General features: G+C 30.5%; 1 protein-coding gene across 1 annotated transcript in view; it reads left to right on the forward strand.

Annotated features, from left to right (window-relative positions):
• The first annotated feature begins 3,462 nt into the window (after nucleotides 1–3,462).
• LOC121116962 (rhodopsin) overlaps nucleotides 3,463–16,923 on the forward strand; it is a 54,649-nt gene continuing 41,188 nt past the window's right edge. Inside the window, exon 1 of the mRNA XM_040711282.2 lies at nucleotides 3,463–3,745. Coding sequence (XP_040567216.1) covers nucleotides 3,521–3,745 — 225 coding nt within the window. The 5' untranslated portion in view covers nucleotides 3,463–3,520. The remainder of the gene's footprint in view (nucleotides 3,746–16,923) is intronic.

Raw genomic sequence — 16,923 nt, forward strand, 5'->3', positions numbered from 1 at the left:
AGTGTTGTTAATTAGTAAAAATACTTTTACAACTATAAGAGCCATAAGGAATAAAGAGGAACACAATTTTATCTTTGAGCTAATATGTTTACTAATTATTCTAACAGTTTTAAAATGGTATTTTTTTAGCCATGAGTTGATTCTTAATTGTACTATTATTTTTTATATATTCGGTATTCAATTTTTATATAGTTGCATATAGTTTAGTACTCAGTGTTTTAACACTATAATATAGATATGAATAAACTAGTTATCAAAAGCTATATACAAGCGTTGAGTATTGAATTATTTGAAATTAAATAATTAAATTTGTCACTTTATAACAAACACACTGATTTAAAAAAATCCTATGTTACAGCACTTCATTCACTTCAAAATAAATTCATACACTCTATTTATTTTATAATATACAACAAATTCCATATGCATTGATATATTTAATAATATGTGTTATTTATAAAATAATGGAGTAAATATCTTGCTGAAGAAGAAAAAATAAAGATAATACTTGAGCCATTAAGGCCGTAAGTTAAAAAATGATAAAAGATAAATATGAAAACCCGTACCAGCGAAGAAGATAAACTAAATTTTATAATGAAAAAAGAAGTGATAATACTTTTTTTAGCAAAATTGTTATAAAGTAATCAGTTTTTTTATAAGTCATTATTTTAGAATAGTAAGAAACCATTTTCACTGAAGTTTTAAACTACATCATACACTGAAGTGTAGCTTTGTTGAAGTTCTCAGAGTGGACGTATTTAAAAAAAAAATCAAATGAAATAAACCTAGCGACTTCATGTTGAGGTTTTAGAGTGGATGTATTTTTTAATATATCAAATGAAAGATTTTAAGGAAAACCTCGACAAACTTCATTAATGATCTTTGTTAATACGAAAAACTTAATACTTGCATTGAATAATGTTGATGGCAATCATAAATAGTGAAATGTAATATGGCAATTATAGATAGTGATATGTAATACGTAGATTATTTTTAATGAATTGACTATATTTGTAGAATCCATTTTGGTTTTTGATCGATTAGGAAAAGAGAAAAGTAGAATAATTGGAGACAAATATATTATCCTTGCAAATGCAATTAACTTAATTTTTTGATTACTTCATCAAAATAAGAAATAAAGTTATGTTTAACTATGTGTTAAATACGTATCAATGAATAATTTAGAAAACAAAAGAAATACAATAATTTGATAAATCACTAATATAAGTCTCGTAAGAGTTCCGATATTTTGGCGTTCCGTTTATTTTTTCTCTCTGTTCCTCGTGCAGCCATTATTTCCCTTCTATTCCGCGTTCCATTCCACGTTCTTATCATAGGCAATACCATATAAACTGTACAAAAACAACAACTTCCGATTTGATAGTTTCAGGGATTGCTCATTTGAGAACTAGGTTCCGAGAATCTTTAACACAATAACTTCAATTATTAATATGAAGGACTTGTAAAACGCCACTGAGCCTTTTATCTCATTAGTATTTCCTCAAAGTCAAGTGATTAGTTTTATCAAAAAAAAAAAAATTACAGAGAATAAAAATATCAAACTTATAGAATATAAAAATAATGGAATAAAATGTACATTAAAAAATATATGGAGATTAAAATACCCCTTATATCCTTAAGGTACACACTAATATATATAAATAATCTCGGGAGAAAAGTTGCTCTCAGAAAAATATCGCATATGTATTAATACATATATCATATAGCATCGCCATTTATGGATACGTGTATCCCGATAATTATCACCTTATATGAGATAAACCTTTTATAGCTGAAAAGCAATAGAAGTTAGCTCATGATATTTAAAAAAATGTACACGATGTATCTATGATCCATTTATTTTTCAGTGGGAAATAATCCAAAAAGTTTAAATCATTTTTTTAACGTTTTGAGGAATTTTATGCGCAGGGGACATGTCAAGGCAGATGTGAGGTCGATAAATGTCATACAAATCATCACTCATTATTATATTGTGAATAAATCAATGATACATCCAATATTGGTCCTGAACAGCCAGTGCATGTAAATACTTGATTTGAATAATGTTCATTAGAGACGATGTCTCATGTTTCTTTAGTGATGCCATTGACAGTAGTACATTACTTTCATTCGTAAGATCACAGTAGATCTGATCTTGTTATTTTAGATATAATGTCGCAATATATTTGGATATCAAAACAATTTGTTCATTAAGTTAATTTAGGTCATCATTGTCCTGATGAAAAATGTTGTTTGTGTACTCATACTTAATTAGTGTAACTCTATCTAACCAATTAAAGGAATATTTCCAAAAAAATGAAACAAGAAGAAGTTCATTAATCTCTTTATGAACCTGGCCGACATCAATCTCATGGAAAATCAGTTGGTAAAGTGACAAATATACTATACTTTACTATATATTACTTATATTCTGGTAGTAGGTAAATAAGTCGACAGATAAAACGTCGACCAACAGAACATCGAACAACAAAACATCGACTCGACTAGAAAAATTGTCGAATAGACAAACTTCAACCGTGCAAAACGTCGATGCATAGAAAGTAGACCGGAAAAATCAAAATATGAAAAAGGGTTCCCTACGACATTTTACTCCAGACATTTCCCATCCAAGATATTTGCCCCACCATATCTACATAAACTAATAGTGAGGAACCCTCTATCCCCCACATTTATACCCTGAAAGTTGGGGTATTTTCGTGTATCGCTTTGTCCCAAAAAAGGGATGAAACCCACCAACGTTAGATAAGTTACCTTCGAAGACCTCTTCCAAAACTTCAATTTATATCCAGGAAATTGGGGCTGCTTTCGGGTACCACCTGCTCCCAAAACAAGAGGACATCTGAAACAGTCTCAGATGGTTTAATCCCAAGTTGGGGGGGGGGGTTAATAGGTTTGTAAGGGTTCCTAGTGGTTGCTTAAATAGTGGCAGTGGGGTTAATCCCATTTTTGAGCCAGGGCGTACTCGAAAACAGCCCCACAATTGGGGTTGTATAAGGGGTTTGGTATTTTATATAGGAGTAGTTGTGGCACTATCTTTCAGGCTGGAAATGTCTGAATGGGATAAATTGCAACACTATTTGGAGGAACCCCTTATTTTATATTCTACGGTCGACGTTTTGTCTATTTGATGTCTTGTCCTTTTGACGTTTTGTTGGTCGACGTTCTGTCGGTCAAAGTTTTGACGGTTGACGTTATGTTCAAGCACCTTTATTCTCCAATGTATCTCCGTTTCCATATTAAGGGAACATTGGAGGCTCACTAACTAAGAGAAACGGGCATCTCGAATATATTTGTTATTGGGAATGTATGTAGTCATCATGCGATAAATGTGGATAATGCCAGATAGAGAAAGAAAGAGTTAAAGAGAAAGAGGAGGAGAGAGTAGGCGGTCGTAGAAAATAAAAAACAATTCACTAATACAAGGTAAATGCAAAAATATATAGAACTAACTGAATAGTAATTCACTCAACAGTTACTTTCAGATTGTGTGTCTAATAACATGTCTCTAGCCAAAGGAGGTGATGAGACAGAATTCTTTAACACATCCTCATCTATTACACTCGGACCTAATACTGATGATGATGATATTTGGTCCAGGGCCTACGCTCCCAAAGAGGTAGATCCTATGGTATATAATATTTCGTGCTGCTATCTTGGGATCATTGGAGTTGTTGGAATACTCGGAAATGGTTATAGTATTACTCTATATAATAGTAGAAAAAAGGTTAGTTGATTAAATTACAAAAAAAGTGTCACTGTTTGGTCCTTATTACAAAAGAAATCTTGAACAAAAAACATCTCAAAATTAGAAATATTCCACAGTTCTAATATATTAATTCATCAACGATTGGTTTTGATAAATTATGAGCTCCATATTTTTATACTTCCGGGATTGTTTAAGAAACTAAAAAAATTGTTTCTTAGAGTCTAGTATTGGTCTCATTTGACTCATGATACTTAATTTGACTCCTGCTAAAGTAAACATTAACTTATATTTTACTGTAACGAATAATTTTTGAAAGGTGTGAAAGCCTTTCCTCCGGATTAAAACTTATACGTAATTTAGGTATTTTTTCTGGGGAAGGTTTATTTTTGATAAAATTTTTACGAGATTAAAAAAAGTAAATATTAATACCTCTAGAAGAAGTTTACAAAAGTTGTCCCGATCTAAGTTATTCTATATATTTGGCTTTTTTCAGTCCTATTTAACATACTAACTTATATAATCTCATAATGAGATATCATGTAATGTTTGAATTTAATTAATAATAAAAAAATTATTTTTGAAAAGAACAAATCAATATTTCATTTATCGATAATATTTTTTTCTCAATAATAATATTGAATAACAGATCTATAAATAGTTTCTTATGTAATTATTTCAATTTTAATCATCTAATACAGAGTGATAAACTTAAATTCGAAACAAGTTGAAATTATTGTAGCAGCCAAACAAATAGAGACCTAAAAAAATATTTATAATATACAAATTTATACAAAAATATAAAGGCTATTATGATGCTTAGAGTACATATTAATCTCTAACACATTATAGAAATAGAAGTCCAAAGTATTTAAGTCAAGAGGGAGAGAGAGAGATTCAGGTCTCCAGGTGCGAAAAATCTATATTTTCCTCCATAAAGACGTTTTTGTCTTTTTAGTTGCATGTGTAGGAGCTGGTTTTGGAATAACTTTTATCCTACTATAGACCCTCATCCAGGGTATCTCGTGCGATTTAAAAAAAATGTATTGTGACTCGGCACCGACAAGCTTTTTATCTAGATTAACAATAGAGATATAACATTTTCATTATTGCCAATGACACCCAAAGTCATAATAGATGTTTTAAATTTGATAGTATAGACACATAAAGAATCTCGAATTTATCATGGCCAGGAATAAATCGTTGGGAGTGTTATGTACAGGCCCTTTTTAATTGTTGCTAAAGAATATGATTTTTTTTTTGTATTGTTTTAAGAGGTTTCAACAGTTACTTTGATTTCTGTAGCTGGACTAATTCAATCGAGTCAATAAGAATATGACCTTTAAGTGTATTTATAAACCTTCAATTTGAGACCACCTTTGACAACCCTTCTCATTTTTTCCTGGACAATTGGGGTTTGCATTTATATTTTAGTTTTTAAAGCGTAAAAATTTTTTAGCGTGGGAAGATTATGCTACAGCCAAACAACACAACGACAATTATTTTTTCCCAAAGTTTTATCATTATTATTTTATAATTGAGGATAGAACATCCAAATATTGAGTAACTATGTGTTAGTGGGCTCATTAAAAACGTTGAGTAACACAGATGATTTTTTGGGTAGTCCTTTTCTATTTTAATTAAGCAAATCTGTATTATAAAAACAAATTGTGTATTTGATATTGTCTGTTCGTCTGCGCCTAATAACTCCGAGTTATGCCGGGTACAATCGCTAGTATTGTTTATATGTACAATACACATATTTGTACAAATGTTACATTAAGTTCAAGAGATTAATTTCTCCCGAGCTCGTTGTCCATTGAGCTACGTTGTTTCATATCGCAATTTCGGCATTATTTTCAAATTACTATAGTAGTAAGCAAAAGCCACACTACTATCTTCACTACAATTGTTACATCGATCAGTGTCTCAACGATAGTGGTAAAGCCATTTAAAACCAGGGAGAGAGAATGCAGATGCGCTTCGGTAATGATCTTTATGAATACTGACTTTGTAACCGTAGTTTATCCAAAAAATGATAACAGAAAGACATTGTTAAAGACATCATCTATAAAATAATTTTAAGAATTGATGGCCTATTAACTCCACACTAGGTCTATAAATATAATAAATTATGGAAAGAAAAGACAATAACAGTCATTCCTAACTGTGATACTATATAATGAGGTCACGTGGGTCAAAGTTGGGAATATCCTAATATGTTTTAAATTTGTGAAATTTTTAAGTTAAAAATTTGTTTAAATGGATTTATTTCTATAAAATAATATTTGTTTAAAACAGTTGTTATCAAAATACAGAACAATTACAAAAAAATTATATCCCTATATTATCATACTTGTGATTTCATTAGAATATTGTTGTATTTTCTACTATTCAAACACTATATAGCTTTTGCTCCACCAATCTTACCTTTGAATCCAGTTTTCATGAGAGAAAAAAAATTTACAAATTTTTGATGACTTTTTTAAGTTATGTGGTAGTCCGATACAAATTTGATTTAAACATCATGTATATGATTAATAAATTACTCATCTAGTAATTGGTTTCATACAATACTACAAAAACTAGTAGTTTATCTCCATTGATTTCAAACAAATATTTTGAGGTCAAATTTAAGATATTTTTTAGATAAAATATGGTTTATGAAATTAGTATTTCAAAACGAAGAATAATTAATAATTAAATCAATTTTTAACTATAATAATAATTTAGATAACTACTAATTGAACTTTTTTGCTATAAACTACTATTTTAAAAATTGACGAATTTACTGTACGTAATTAAATATCCATTTTCATACTCCGTTGTGAATTTTTAGTTTAATTTAAGGTTAAAAAAATATAATAGTTCTCTTTCATTTCCAAAAACACAAGTGATTGCGCTTTTATATGGGGCAAGTCGAAAATTTTTGATTTTTTAAATATTTAAATTTTCGTATTTTGGGTTAAAAATTTAGATTCTAATTCAAAGTAACGGACAGTCTGTTTTTCCTGATTTTAAAAAAATCAATGATTTTATCCATATAGCATCTCCAAAATTACACCTGTAATTTTTATTAAAAAAATTACGCGGCTTGAGTCTTTTATCGATCAGGAAGAACTGAGAGTTTTTAAGTAAAGAATTTGCATCTTTTCATTGATTTTTTTTTTGCACGCATGAAGTTTTTGAGGCAAGAAATCGTCGCAAACGGCAACAGTAAATTTATTATTTTGTTTAGTTACATCTCTACAATAGAAATAGCTTATTTTGCAGATTATCAGAATGACTTTTTTCTCAGTCAGTTCTCTATTGACTTGTATACTCAGTCTTCTATAAGTTACAACCCAAAAATATCTTCTTCATTAAAAACAATCATAATTTGCGTTTCTTATTTGTAATTACTCATCTCTAACTTTGGATTAAATCTGAAGAAAAAGTTTTTAAAAAGGTCAAATCAAAATTTTTTTTTGAAAGTAAATATATATTTCTTAATGTGATACAACATTTAAATAAATTAAGTATTATGTGTATTTATTGTATCTAGTGCTACTTCTAAGATATGAGTTAAATTACAATTTCATTTGACGTGTATACAATTTTCGTTAATGTCAAGCTTATTAAGAAAACCTGTTCCTCATTTTATCGAACTCCGTTAACAACATTTGAATCTTCTCTAGAAAGTCAATTATCCAGTCTCTGCAATTTTGAAAGATGTATATTGTGTAATAAAAATATATACATATTCGAATAACTATACTCATTTAAAATAACATTCTGTCTTGCTATTCGTTTATCTTAGATATTCCTATCTTACATGATATATTTTCCTACATTTCACTCAAAATGTAGCTACTAAAGAGGATTTACATAAGGAAAAGCGTTATATTTATTAACTATGATAACATAGAAATGTTGATTTTGTCAATGTCAAGTCTTACCTCCTCTTCAAGACACTACTATTCAAATTGAATAAAATAAAACATTTGATGTGGGATATGTAAATATAATAATATAAGAAATAGAGTATTATAAGACCCTGATTTTTATACACGAGCTATTGCCATAAAATTTAAATATATTCACAATAAGAAGGAATATACTTCTAACTTGATTATCTATCGCAAGAAATATTTGGATTCCAAATTCCACAAGGGACTACGGGGTGAAAATTCATCGAGGAAAACTACCAGACCTAACAAGGGTGTAGAGTGGACTCCTTTCTTGGGAATGAGATATCAGGATTGAAACAATGAAAAGATCCATTGCCGATGAGTAGATTATTTGATATATTACAAATATAATTCATAACTATTTAAAATTTGATTTGATTTGTACAAAGCAAATTAATATTATAAGATATTTGATATTATTATTTTGTATGCGCAGATTCCAATTAGGGTTCTGTGCCTTTTCCAAATATTTAGGACCAAAAAATTCGTCGATTGATTCCATTTTTTCCAACTGGTGCAAGTTTGAAAAGGCTATCTAACAAAAAAAGAAAAAAACAAATTCAGCAGAAAACAATTTTGCCAAAGGACAATTTGCCGAATGTATATTATGTCAAAGAACAATTTGCCTAATTTACATTTTGCAAAAGAACAACTTGCCGAACGGAAACTTTGCCAAAGGACGATTTACCCAATGTACATTCTGTCGAAGAAAAATTTGCAGAATTTACATTATGTAAAAGAACAATTTGCCGAACGGATATTTTGCCCAAGGACAATTTACCAAATGTACATTTTATCAAAGAACAATTGGCTGTATTTACATTTTGTAAAAGAACAATTTGCCGAACGGACATTTTTCCTAAAAATTATATTAAATATATTGATAAATACGATTGCAAATTTTGATTCAATATAAAATGATATTATGATAAATAGGTATTGTTCATATGCTGTCATATGATATCGTATAGGTATATTGTCGAGTATTCTTTTGCACATAAATATTTTATATTTATTAATGATAATTTTATAAACACAACACAGTAGTAGGTGGTTCAAATGAAGCTCAAATCTACCACCGACCCATTTTCAACCACCAAGAACCCAATCAACAGATCTTGCACTAAATTTACCTTTTTTCCATTGCTGCGACGCATGTGTATTATATTTTTTAACTTATGAAAGTCTAATATTTTTCATTTTGGAATGACCAACTTTCGGATTGGCTCTGACATTCGGACGACACTCTACATCGGTTCACCCTAAGTACTACATTCATCTAATAAAATTTTAAATAGTTTTCGTTTTTATCGAAGTTGAGGTAGTCCATAGATGAGAGTTACCAATTATTCCAAATTTCTGATTAACTTTTCACATCTCCCATCTATGTCGTGAACCAGCTCTAAAGAAGCACTGTTTTAAACAAAATATTGGTAAACTTTTAGGGTTGATCAAATTGAAAAATTATAGAATCTGTTTGGTGCAATTTTATTCCATGATTTTTTAATTTGATTCAAACAATGAGATAATTTTCAAATTTGTATATACCCAAGTTGATCTCAGTGTTAATTTTTGTCATTAAACCTCATGAAATATTTGGATGTTTGTGGCGCTGTCGTCAAATAATTTAATAATCAATCACAATTTCTCGTAAACTTCTAATTAGATATTAGATTACTTAATCATTGAGGAGACTCATATATCACTGTCTTGTAACAAATTTCACAATATTACAGTTACTAAAATATATATTAAAAAAAAAGGGTACTGGGCAGTCATAGCTACTTTATTTTTTGTTTTTCTGATTTGTGGACTCGAGTCTGTATTATTCGACTCAATTCCAAACAACAGATATGGGTGTTCTGCTAATTAGTGAACTAATAAAAATTGATTTAATTAGTGGTTAGAAGAATACCAAAATTGTATCGACAGAAAAGCTAACTTTCATTATTTGAACTGTCAGTACTTTGAGTTAGTCATATAAAAAAATCAAGTTTATATCAGCCTGCATTTGTTATTGATCGTTGTTTGATTTGATTTGTTAGAAAAAAGTTAGCTTAATAGTTCTAAGAAAAAAAAAAATAACTGCCAAAATATGCAAACAATTTTCATTTGACCATTAATACTTTGAGTCAGATAAATAGCATTTATGTATGGAATACAAATTCACTGAATAGTGTATTGATATCACGAAACATTTATTTTATTAATATGTCCGAGCTAGTTGTTTTGCTTAATTTGAGATAAACTAGTTTAGAAGACTTTGTCAATTTGAATATAGTTTATCTCAATAACTGAGTTAACTAAATTGTAAAATATGGTGCGTGGACAAAACATCCACCGACAAAACATCGAATGGACAAACTGTCGAATAGACTAAACATCGAATGGACAAACTGTCGAATAGACTAAACATCGACCAGACAAGATGTCTGCTGATAGAAGGTCGATTGTAGAATATAAACCAAAGGGTTACTCCAAATGGTGCTGCAATATATCCCATTAAGACATTTCCCGCCTGAAACCAACCCAGCAGCACCATTCCTATATAAACTACCAGTAAGGGCCCCTCCCAATCCCCCTTAGCCCTTAATCAATAACGGTAGATTTAGAAATAGCTGTGATTAACCAAATTAAAATTTTTTCCCCAGAAACTAAAGTTTCAGGATGTTTTTTCCATTTTGATCAATATTTATGACAAAAAATTCAAATCTTTGGTTTTTAGGAATGGTATAATCATGAAAACAGTCAGTTGATTATCAAGCATTTGCATGCCCTACCTTTTCTTCCTCTGGCAATGTGCACAACACATTTACAAGATACATGGTCACACTCACAAGGTAAATGAGCACACTTGACGAGGAAACTGAGGAATTGCTCGGTGATTTCTTACAAATATTTTGAATTTACATTCAATCAAAGGGAAAGTACGAAAACCTTCATTTCAAATCGATCTATGGAATTTATTCGAACAAAGGAAAAATGATTTACCAAGAACGAATAATTCAGTGAAGGTCTGGCATAATGCTTTTCATATAGGTTTGCAAGAGAATCATTCTACAAAGGAAAAATTGTTAAGGAAAATAATCCTTGAGCAAGCTTCAACAGAAATGTATCTACAACAAATTCAAAATGGACTGGACTTGAACAGAAAATCCAAAAAGTATGACAATGTTAATAAAAAAATATGGAATGTCTTTAATAAATATGAAAATATGGATACTTTAGAAACTTTGAATTAGTCATAATATCTATTTTATATGTATGAGCAAATAATAGAATAAATAAGAATATTTAATATGTGTTGAAGTTTGATTTGATCAAGTAGATCACTTCTCTTTTTTCTTCTTGTTATTATTATTATTAATCTATAATATAATCAGTAGATATTTGAACATTAAATACTTTACATTGTGACCCCGACGTGATTCAAAAAATATCCCAAAGGCAAACTTCACCACTTGTGTCTCACTTAAAAAAACAAGCATGCTCGATTAAAATGGAAGAGGCGAATTTAACAATGGCCATTGCGGAACTCCTAGGTTCTGTTCAATGGATGTTGAGAACTGGTTCCGGAGAATTGAATTTGATTTTGCGTTAATCCTCAGTTATCAACTTTAATTCTGGGACAACTTTCTTCCTTTAGCCCTTACAACAGATGTGTCTAATCCTGGAATGGGAGCTGTTCTGGAACAAAAATGGAATGGGTGACTAGCATTTTGGTCTAAAGTTTTATCTGAAACGCAAAAGAAATATTCAACTTTTGGTGGGGAATTACTAGCTATTAAGCAAATCATTAAACATTTTCATTTAGATGTTGAAAAATTGAGTATATTCACAGACCACAAAACTTTAGTGACTGCAATCGACATCCGCAATCCCTCTTTGTCTCCAAGCAAATTCCTTACATTTGCATATGTTGCAGAAATCAATTGCAGGATTGAGCATGTTTCAGGATAATTAAACCCCACCGCGGATATTCTTTACAGAAATGTCCACAACATCAAATTAAGTCCCGATTTTCTTCAAGATGTCAGTGAAGATCAAAGACTCCATGACCCTAAATTGTTAAATTTTAAAGTTAAACCTTGTCTCAAGTGTGTTTCAGGAACTTTACTTGCAGTTTGATCCTGATTCCAAATATGGCCTTATTTTTTCTCTCATAATCTCGTGGCCTTCAGAAAAAGACCATACCTTTTTTATTTTTGGGTATTTTTATGGTTCAAAGCTGTTTTAAGCCCTTGGTGTTGAATATAAGGATAATTATATGAATATATTTTAAAGCCAAATGTTAAAAAATTCTAAAACTATTTTTAAAATGTCTGCATCATACTTTTAACTAGAACTATGCTGGTCTAAAGTGGAAAATAGGTGCTCTTTATTCAGAGGCTCATAGCTTCAAGACAAAAAGATTCACAAAGCTTAAAAGTATTGCATTGGATAGCTAAAAATATGAACTTTAATTTTAAAGAAGGAGCCTCTCCAAAAACGCTCTATATCATTGTCAATTAAGAATAAGGCCACGACTTTATCTCAAGGAAAAAACTCATTTTTGAATTGATCTCATAATAAAAGTGCATAAGTATTCGTATCCCCCATCTAGAAGAGATAGAAACAAAGACAGAGAAAAAGAAAAGGGATAGAAACAAAGAGAGAAAAAGAAAAAGGATAGAAACAAAGAGAGAAAAAGAAAAAGGATTTACTTGGAGGACTCTCATGAATGTCCCATTTTTGGAATTCCTCACTCACTACGGGTATGCTATGAGTCATCTTTTGTTCATGAAGCTTGAATTAATTTATGTATATAGTTTGTGACATGAGGCTTAATGTTATGAAAAATTGTATAATATATATATCTTTTTTCCCCTTCTACTTTTTCTCTCCTCTCTTTGTTTATATCTCATTTTTTCTGTTGTTTTGAGGGGACTGAGGAATTCAGTACCAATGGATCATGGATCTAAATAAATTACTTAAGTTACTTAATGGTCGCTCTGGATCTATTCCTAAGGCAGATGCCCATGTGGGACACTTCTTCGTGACGATGGAGAAGGGGCTCACGCTCCCCCACGAGTAACCCAGAGAGAAACGTTCAATAATCGTCTGAGCAAGGCTGACTTCGTTTTTGTTAAAAAATAAGCCAATCAGAGAATCTCTTTCTCCAACCTTCTTGGGTCCTTTTTAAATCCTGGGAAAATACAATCTTTATTTAAAATTGGACTTGGACGCCAAAGTCGGCAAGGTCTCCAAATTTTTGGAATGGACAGGACCCTACCAGAATCTCCAACTGTGCGCTGTACAATATTCATTTTATAAATTTAAATTAATTACTGTTGTTTTTATGTTTATATTGTTTGTGTGATCTATTGTTTATTTTCTTTTGTACTGGACGATAAGAAAAAGAAAAGAGAAGGATTTTTTTTTTTTTTTTTTTTTTTTTTTAATGTTCCTTTAATTGGTTCGATGGAGTTGCATTGATTAAGTATAAGTAATCTGGGCTATGGTGATTCCACTCTTTTTTTCAATCTAAGAGGGATACTTTTGAAGTTTGATTTTGTCAAGTTGATCACTTCTCCTTTTTATTCTTGTTATTATTATTAATCTAGAATAAAATCCGTAGATATTTGAACATTAAATACTTGACACATGAATTAACGTTATAACTATTAATTTGCGTTAAATAAATTGGGGTATTGAGAGGGACCCTGAAAAGTAATTTAATTACAAGTGGTCGGTTTCATCTCATTTTGAGGCCGGTGGTACCCGAAATAGTCCCAAATTTTAAGGTATAAATGTTGTCTTGTGAGGATTCCTTTTCGTTTGTTTATGTAGGGGTGTTGGGCTAAATACCTTGTGCAGAAAATGTCTGGAGTGAAATGTAGTAGAAACATTTTTTCATATTTTGAAATGTAATATTTTCCGGTCCACGTTTTGCCCATTCGATGTTTTATCCATTCAAATTTTTGTACATTAGTCATTTTGTTGATCAGCGTTTTGTCTGTTGACATTTTGACCTACTACTGTATGAGTAGGTAGTCCCTCAGAGCTACCAACTCGAAATCAAATGAAAATGAGCTAGCATATGTAGTATAATAACCAATGTCATTCAATATCTTTTATGATAGCTGTATGTACTTTTATATTAAAAATAATTTCCTTTTAATGTTACTTTTTTGATGATATATGAATGAAACATATAAACTTAACATTATTTATTATGCAATAAAAAGTAAGTTAGTTTTTTAAATTACATGACTCTCCTTGAACATATTTTCGATGTTTCCTATTAAGATATGTCAGAAAATAAAATATAAAAGTTTCAATTCACTTTTTATTTCCGATTTAAGCAAGTATTTTTGACTTATTTATCTTACGCAAAACCACGTTGTAAACTTGATATATCTATGGAGTTGTACAAACACGTGGAACAACTAGCTTTTTTATTCGCCGCTCTCAACTTCTTCTGAATTGAAAGAAGGACAAAATCTGATGGTAGATATTTGATATTTTGACATGATAAGGCCATCAATATATTTTTTATTAAACATGCAGATCACAATTTTTTTAACAAACTACAGCATTTCTTTATTTTTTTCTATCAATGGAACAATAGTGAATATAATATTAAATGTAAAAGTACCCGGGTTTTTGTACATGCTACCTGTATATTTTTTATTTTATTTTCCAATGTTGTAACTATACTTATATTTTTGAAGAGAGAACATATAATTTATAAGTATAAGTAATCCCAAATTTGCGAATGTTGAAAAGTAATACTGTCGATTTGTTGAGTATTTATAAGTGTAATTCTTTGATGCACTCGGAGTAGAATTGAGGATGGACATCGGAGTAATTTTTGCTTGTATCATAGCTAAATTTAGAGTTGAGTTTGTGGTTATTTAAAACATCTGAATGCTACAAGCATATATGTAATGATACGTAATTACAGTTATGTTGCTCTTTTCCCAAATATTCAGGGTGACCATGTTATTCTTTTTTTAAACCACATAATTAATTTATTCTATATACTCTGATCTATGAAAATTATTTCGTGGCATGAAAACCCCGTATCCTTTTAAATTGGATTTCAATCATTTTGCCCGGAAATCCGAACAGCTTTTGATTGTAATCAGGATAAATTTTTAAGATTTCCACTCGGTTTCTATATTTTTTAGACCTATTCCCCATTATAAAAATGGAGTATACTGTTGGCTCTTAGAAGGAATAGCTCACTTTGAACCCCATTTAAATTTTCCGGGAGGATGTGTATTTTGTCTTTAATTTTCTCTGAATAAAGGGTATACCTAAGTAAATTGATTACTCAAAGTAGTGCGACCGCTTTCCATATCTTTACCCTATCTAATATATTAATATGGTGCCTATCGTAACACGACGTAGTATTAAATATAGATTTTAGGAGTCTCTCAGCGTTAGTGTTGATGCCAATCGCTCCATCCTCTTTTGTAACTGAGAGTCCAAGAAGAGCTCATCTACTGCATCATTTCAATAACGGAAAACATCTCTTCAAAGGTTCTTTCAGTGAAGATAAAACTTCCGTTCTGTTGGTGTTGACCACTAGACCCTAGGGCTCGGAGAATGCTTCTGTGGTCCCAAACATCGCTCTCATATACGAAGTGATCTCCAAACGAAAATCCTATGCAGTAAACCGTTAAGACATCAATGTAAATTAAAACCATAGTTGGCATTTCATTTTTAGAGAAAGAACGTAGTAAATAGTCCAATAAAATAATGAAAAAGGTTGAAGACAAAGGCTCTCCTTGCCTGTATCCCCGATTTATCTCGAAATAATCTTCTCGCCACAATGAGCTAAGTTTAGAAAAACAGAATCTTAATGGTGCTGCCAACATGTGAATCCTTTTAAGGGATAATCCTAATCTTTTTAGTTGCGACAATATATATTTATGGGAGATGGAGTCGAAGGACTTATGTAGGTCCACCAATATCACTGAAAAGTCCTTCCCATTCACCTTACCTGTATCAATAGCGTCCTGGTTCTATCTTGTAATGTCTTCTGCTCGTCTTCCTTTCATAAAGCTCTTTTGGGGTTCTGATATATCTGATAGAAGTGCCTGGACTATATCGTTGATAATTCCTGTCAGAATTTTTACGAGGTATTTAGAAACTTTATCGGTCCATAATTTGCTATATTCAATTTGTCTTTCTTTAGTATCAGAGTTAAAACCCTTCACTCATAAACTTAGGAATAGAACCTAAGTTCCAAATCTCTTGGTAAGAAGCTTCTAAGATGCCACATTGTTTCTTCACAAATATCTTATAAAATTTAAATTGCAAGTCAGATAACACTGCGGAGTGAATTTTTTTATTTATAATTCTTATATATTTTTTTATTTCTTCGGATGAGATGTGGGAATCGAGCCAGTTACAATCATTTTTTTTTTTGCTGATCTCTAAATCCTCTACTGAGAACTTTTTCCATATGAAACAAAAGGAGCAGGTACTTTATTTTTTACAGTCGCTATATATAAAAAGATTCGAGTAAAACGACAAAATTTCTTTTGTAATTTTTGTGGAGTTTTGAGTTTCCTCTCATTCTCCCATCTTAGAGCAACAATTTTTATCCAACTTTGAATATTTTTTTCTTCGGCAGAGAAGAGCACTAGACCATTGATGTTTTTTTTAAATCAGCTCTGATTTAGATCTTATTGCTCTGCCTTCATTTTTACTTCAAATATTGTTATCCAAATCCTTTTGAATATTGAGTCAACTATCAATAATCTTTTTTAGCTCTTGAATACGGGTTCTTTCATTTACTTGCTCGAATGCAGCGATTACAGCCTTGCCGACAAAAATGTTCTTTGACCTTTCTTCTTTATGTCGGAGGGCTGATCACGGGGAAATTATTTTTTTCCATTTTGTTACGAGGGGAACAATCATTGATGAGTGATCAGTGATGGGCAAGTTAACTTATCTTTTGAACTAGTTTAGTTAAAGTTAATTATTATCTTAGTTCTTTATAACTAGTGGGACTAAAGTTATTATCGATTTCTATGAAAATAAACAAGTTAATTTAAATTTAATTAACTTTAGAATAATATAAGTTAAATTAACCACCAAACATTTTGTTATGATAGAATTAATTTTGATATTTAAAAATAACTAATTAAGTTATTCCATTGAGAGATTTATCAAGGCTTTCTAATATAGATTATTCTGTCGGTCTGTCTAACTGAAATTTTCTCCACTTCCAATTGAACGATCAAGGAAAAAAAA

Source organism: Lepeophtheirus salmonis, chromosome 4, assembly GCF_016086655.4.
Source record: "Lepeophtheirus salmonis chromosome 4, UVic_Lsal_1.4, whole genome shotgun sequence".
Lineage (NCBI taxonomy): Eukaryota > Metazoa > Arthropoda > Copepoda > Siphonostomatoida > Caligidae > Lepeophtheirus > Lepeophtheirus salmonis.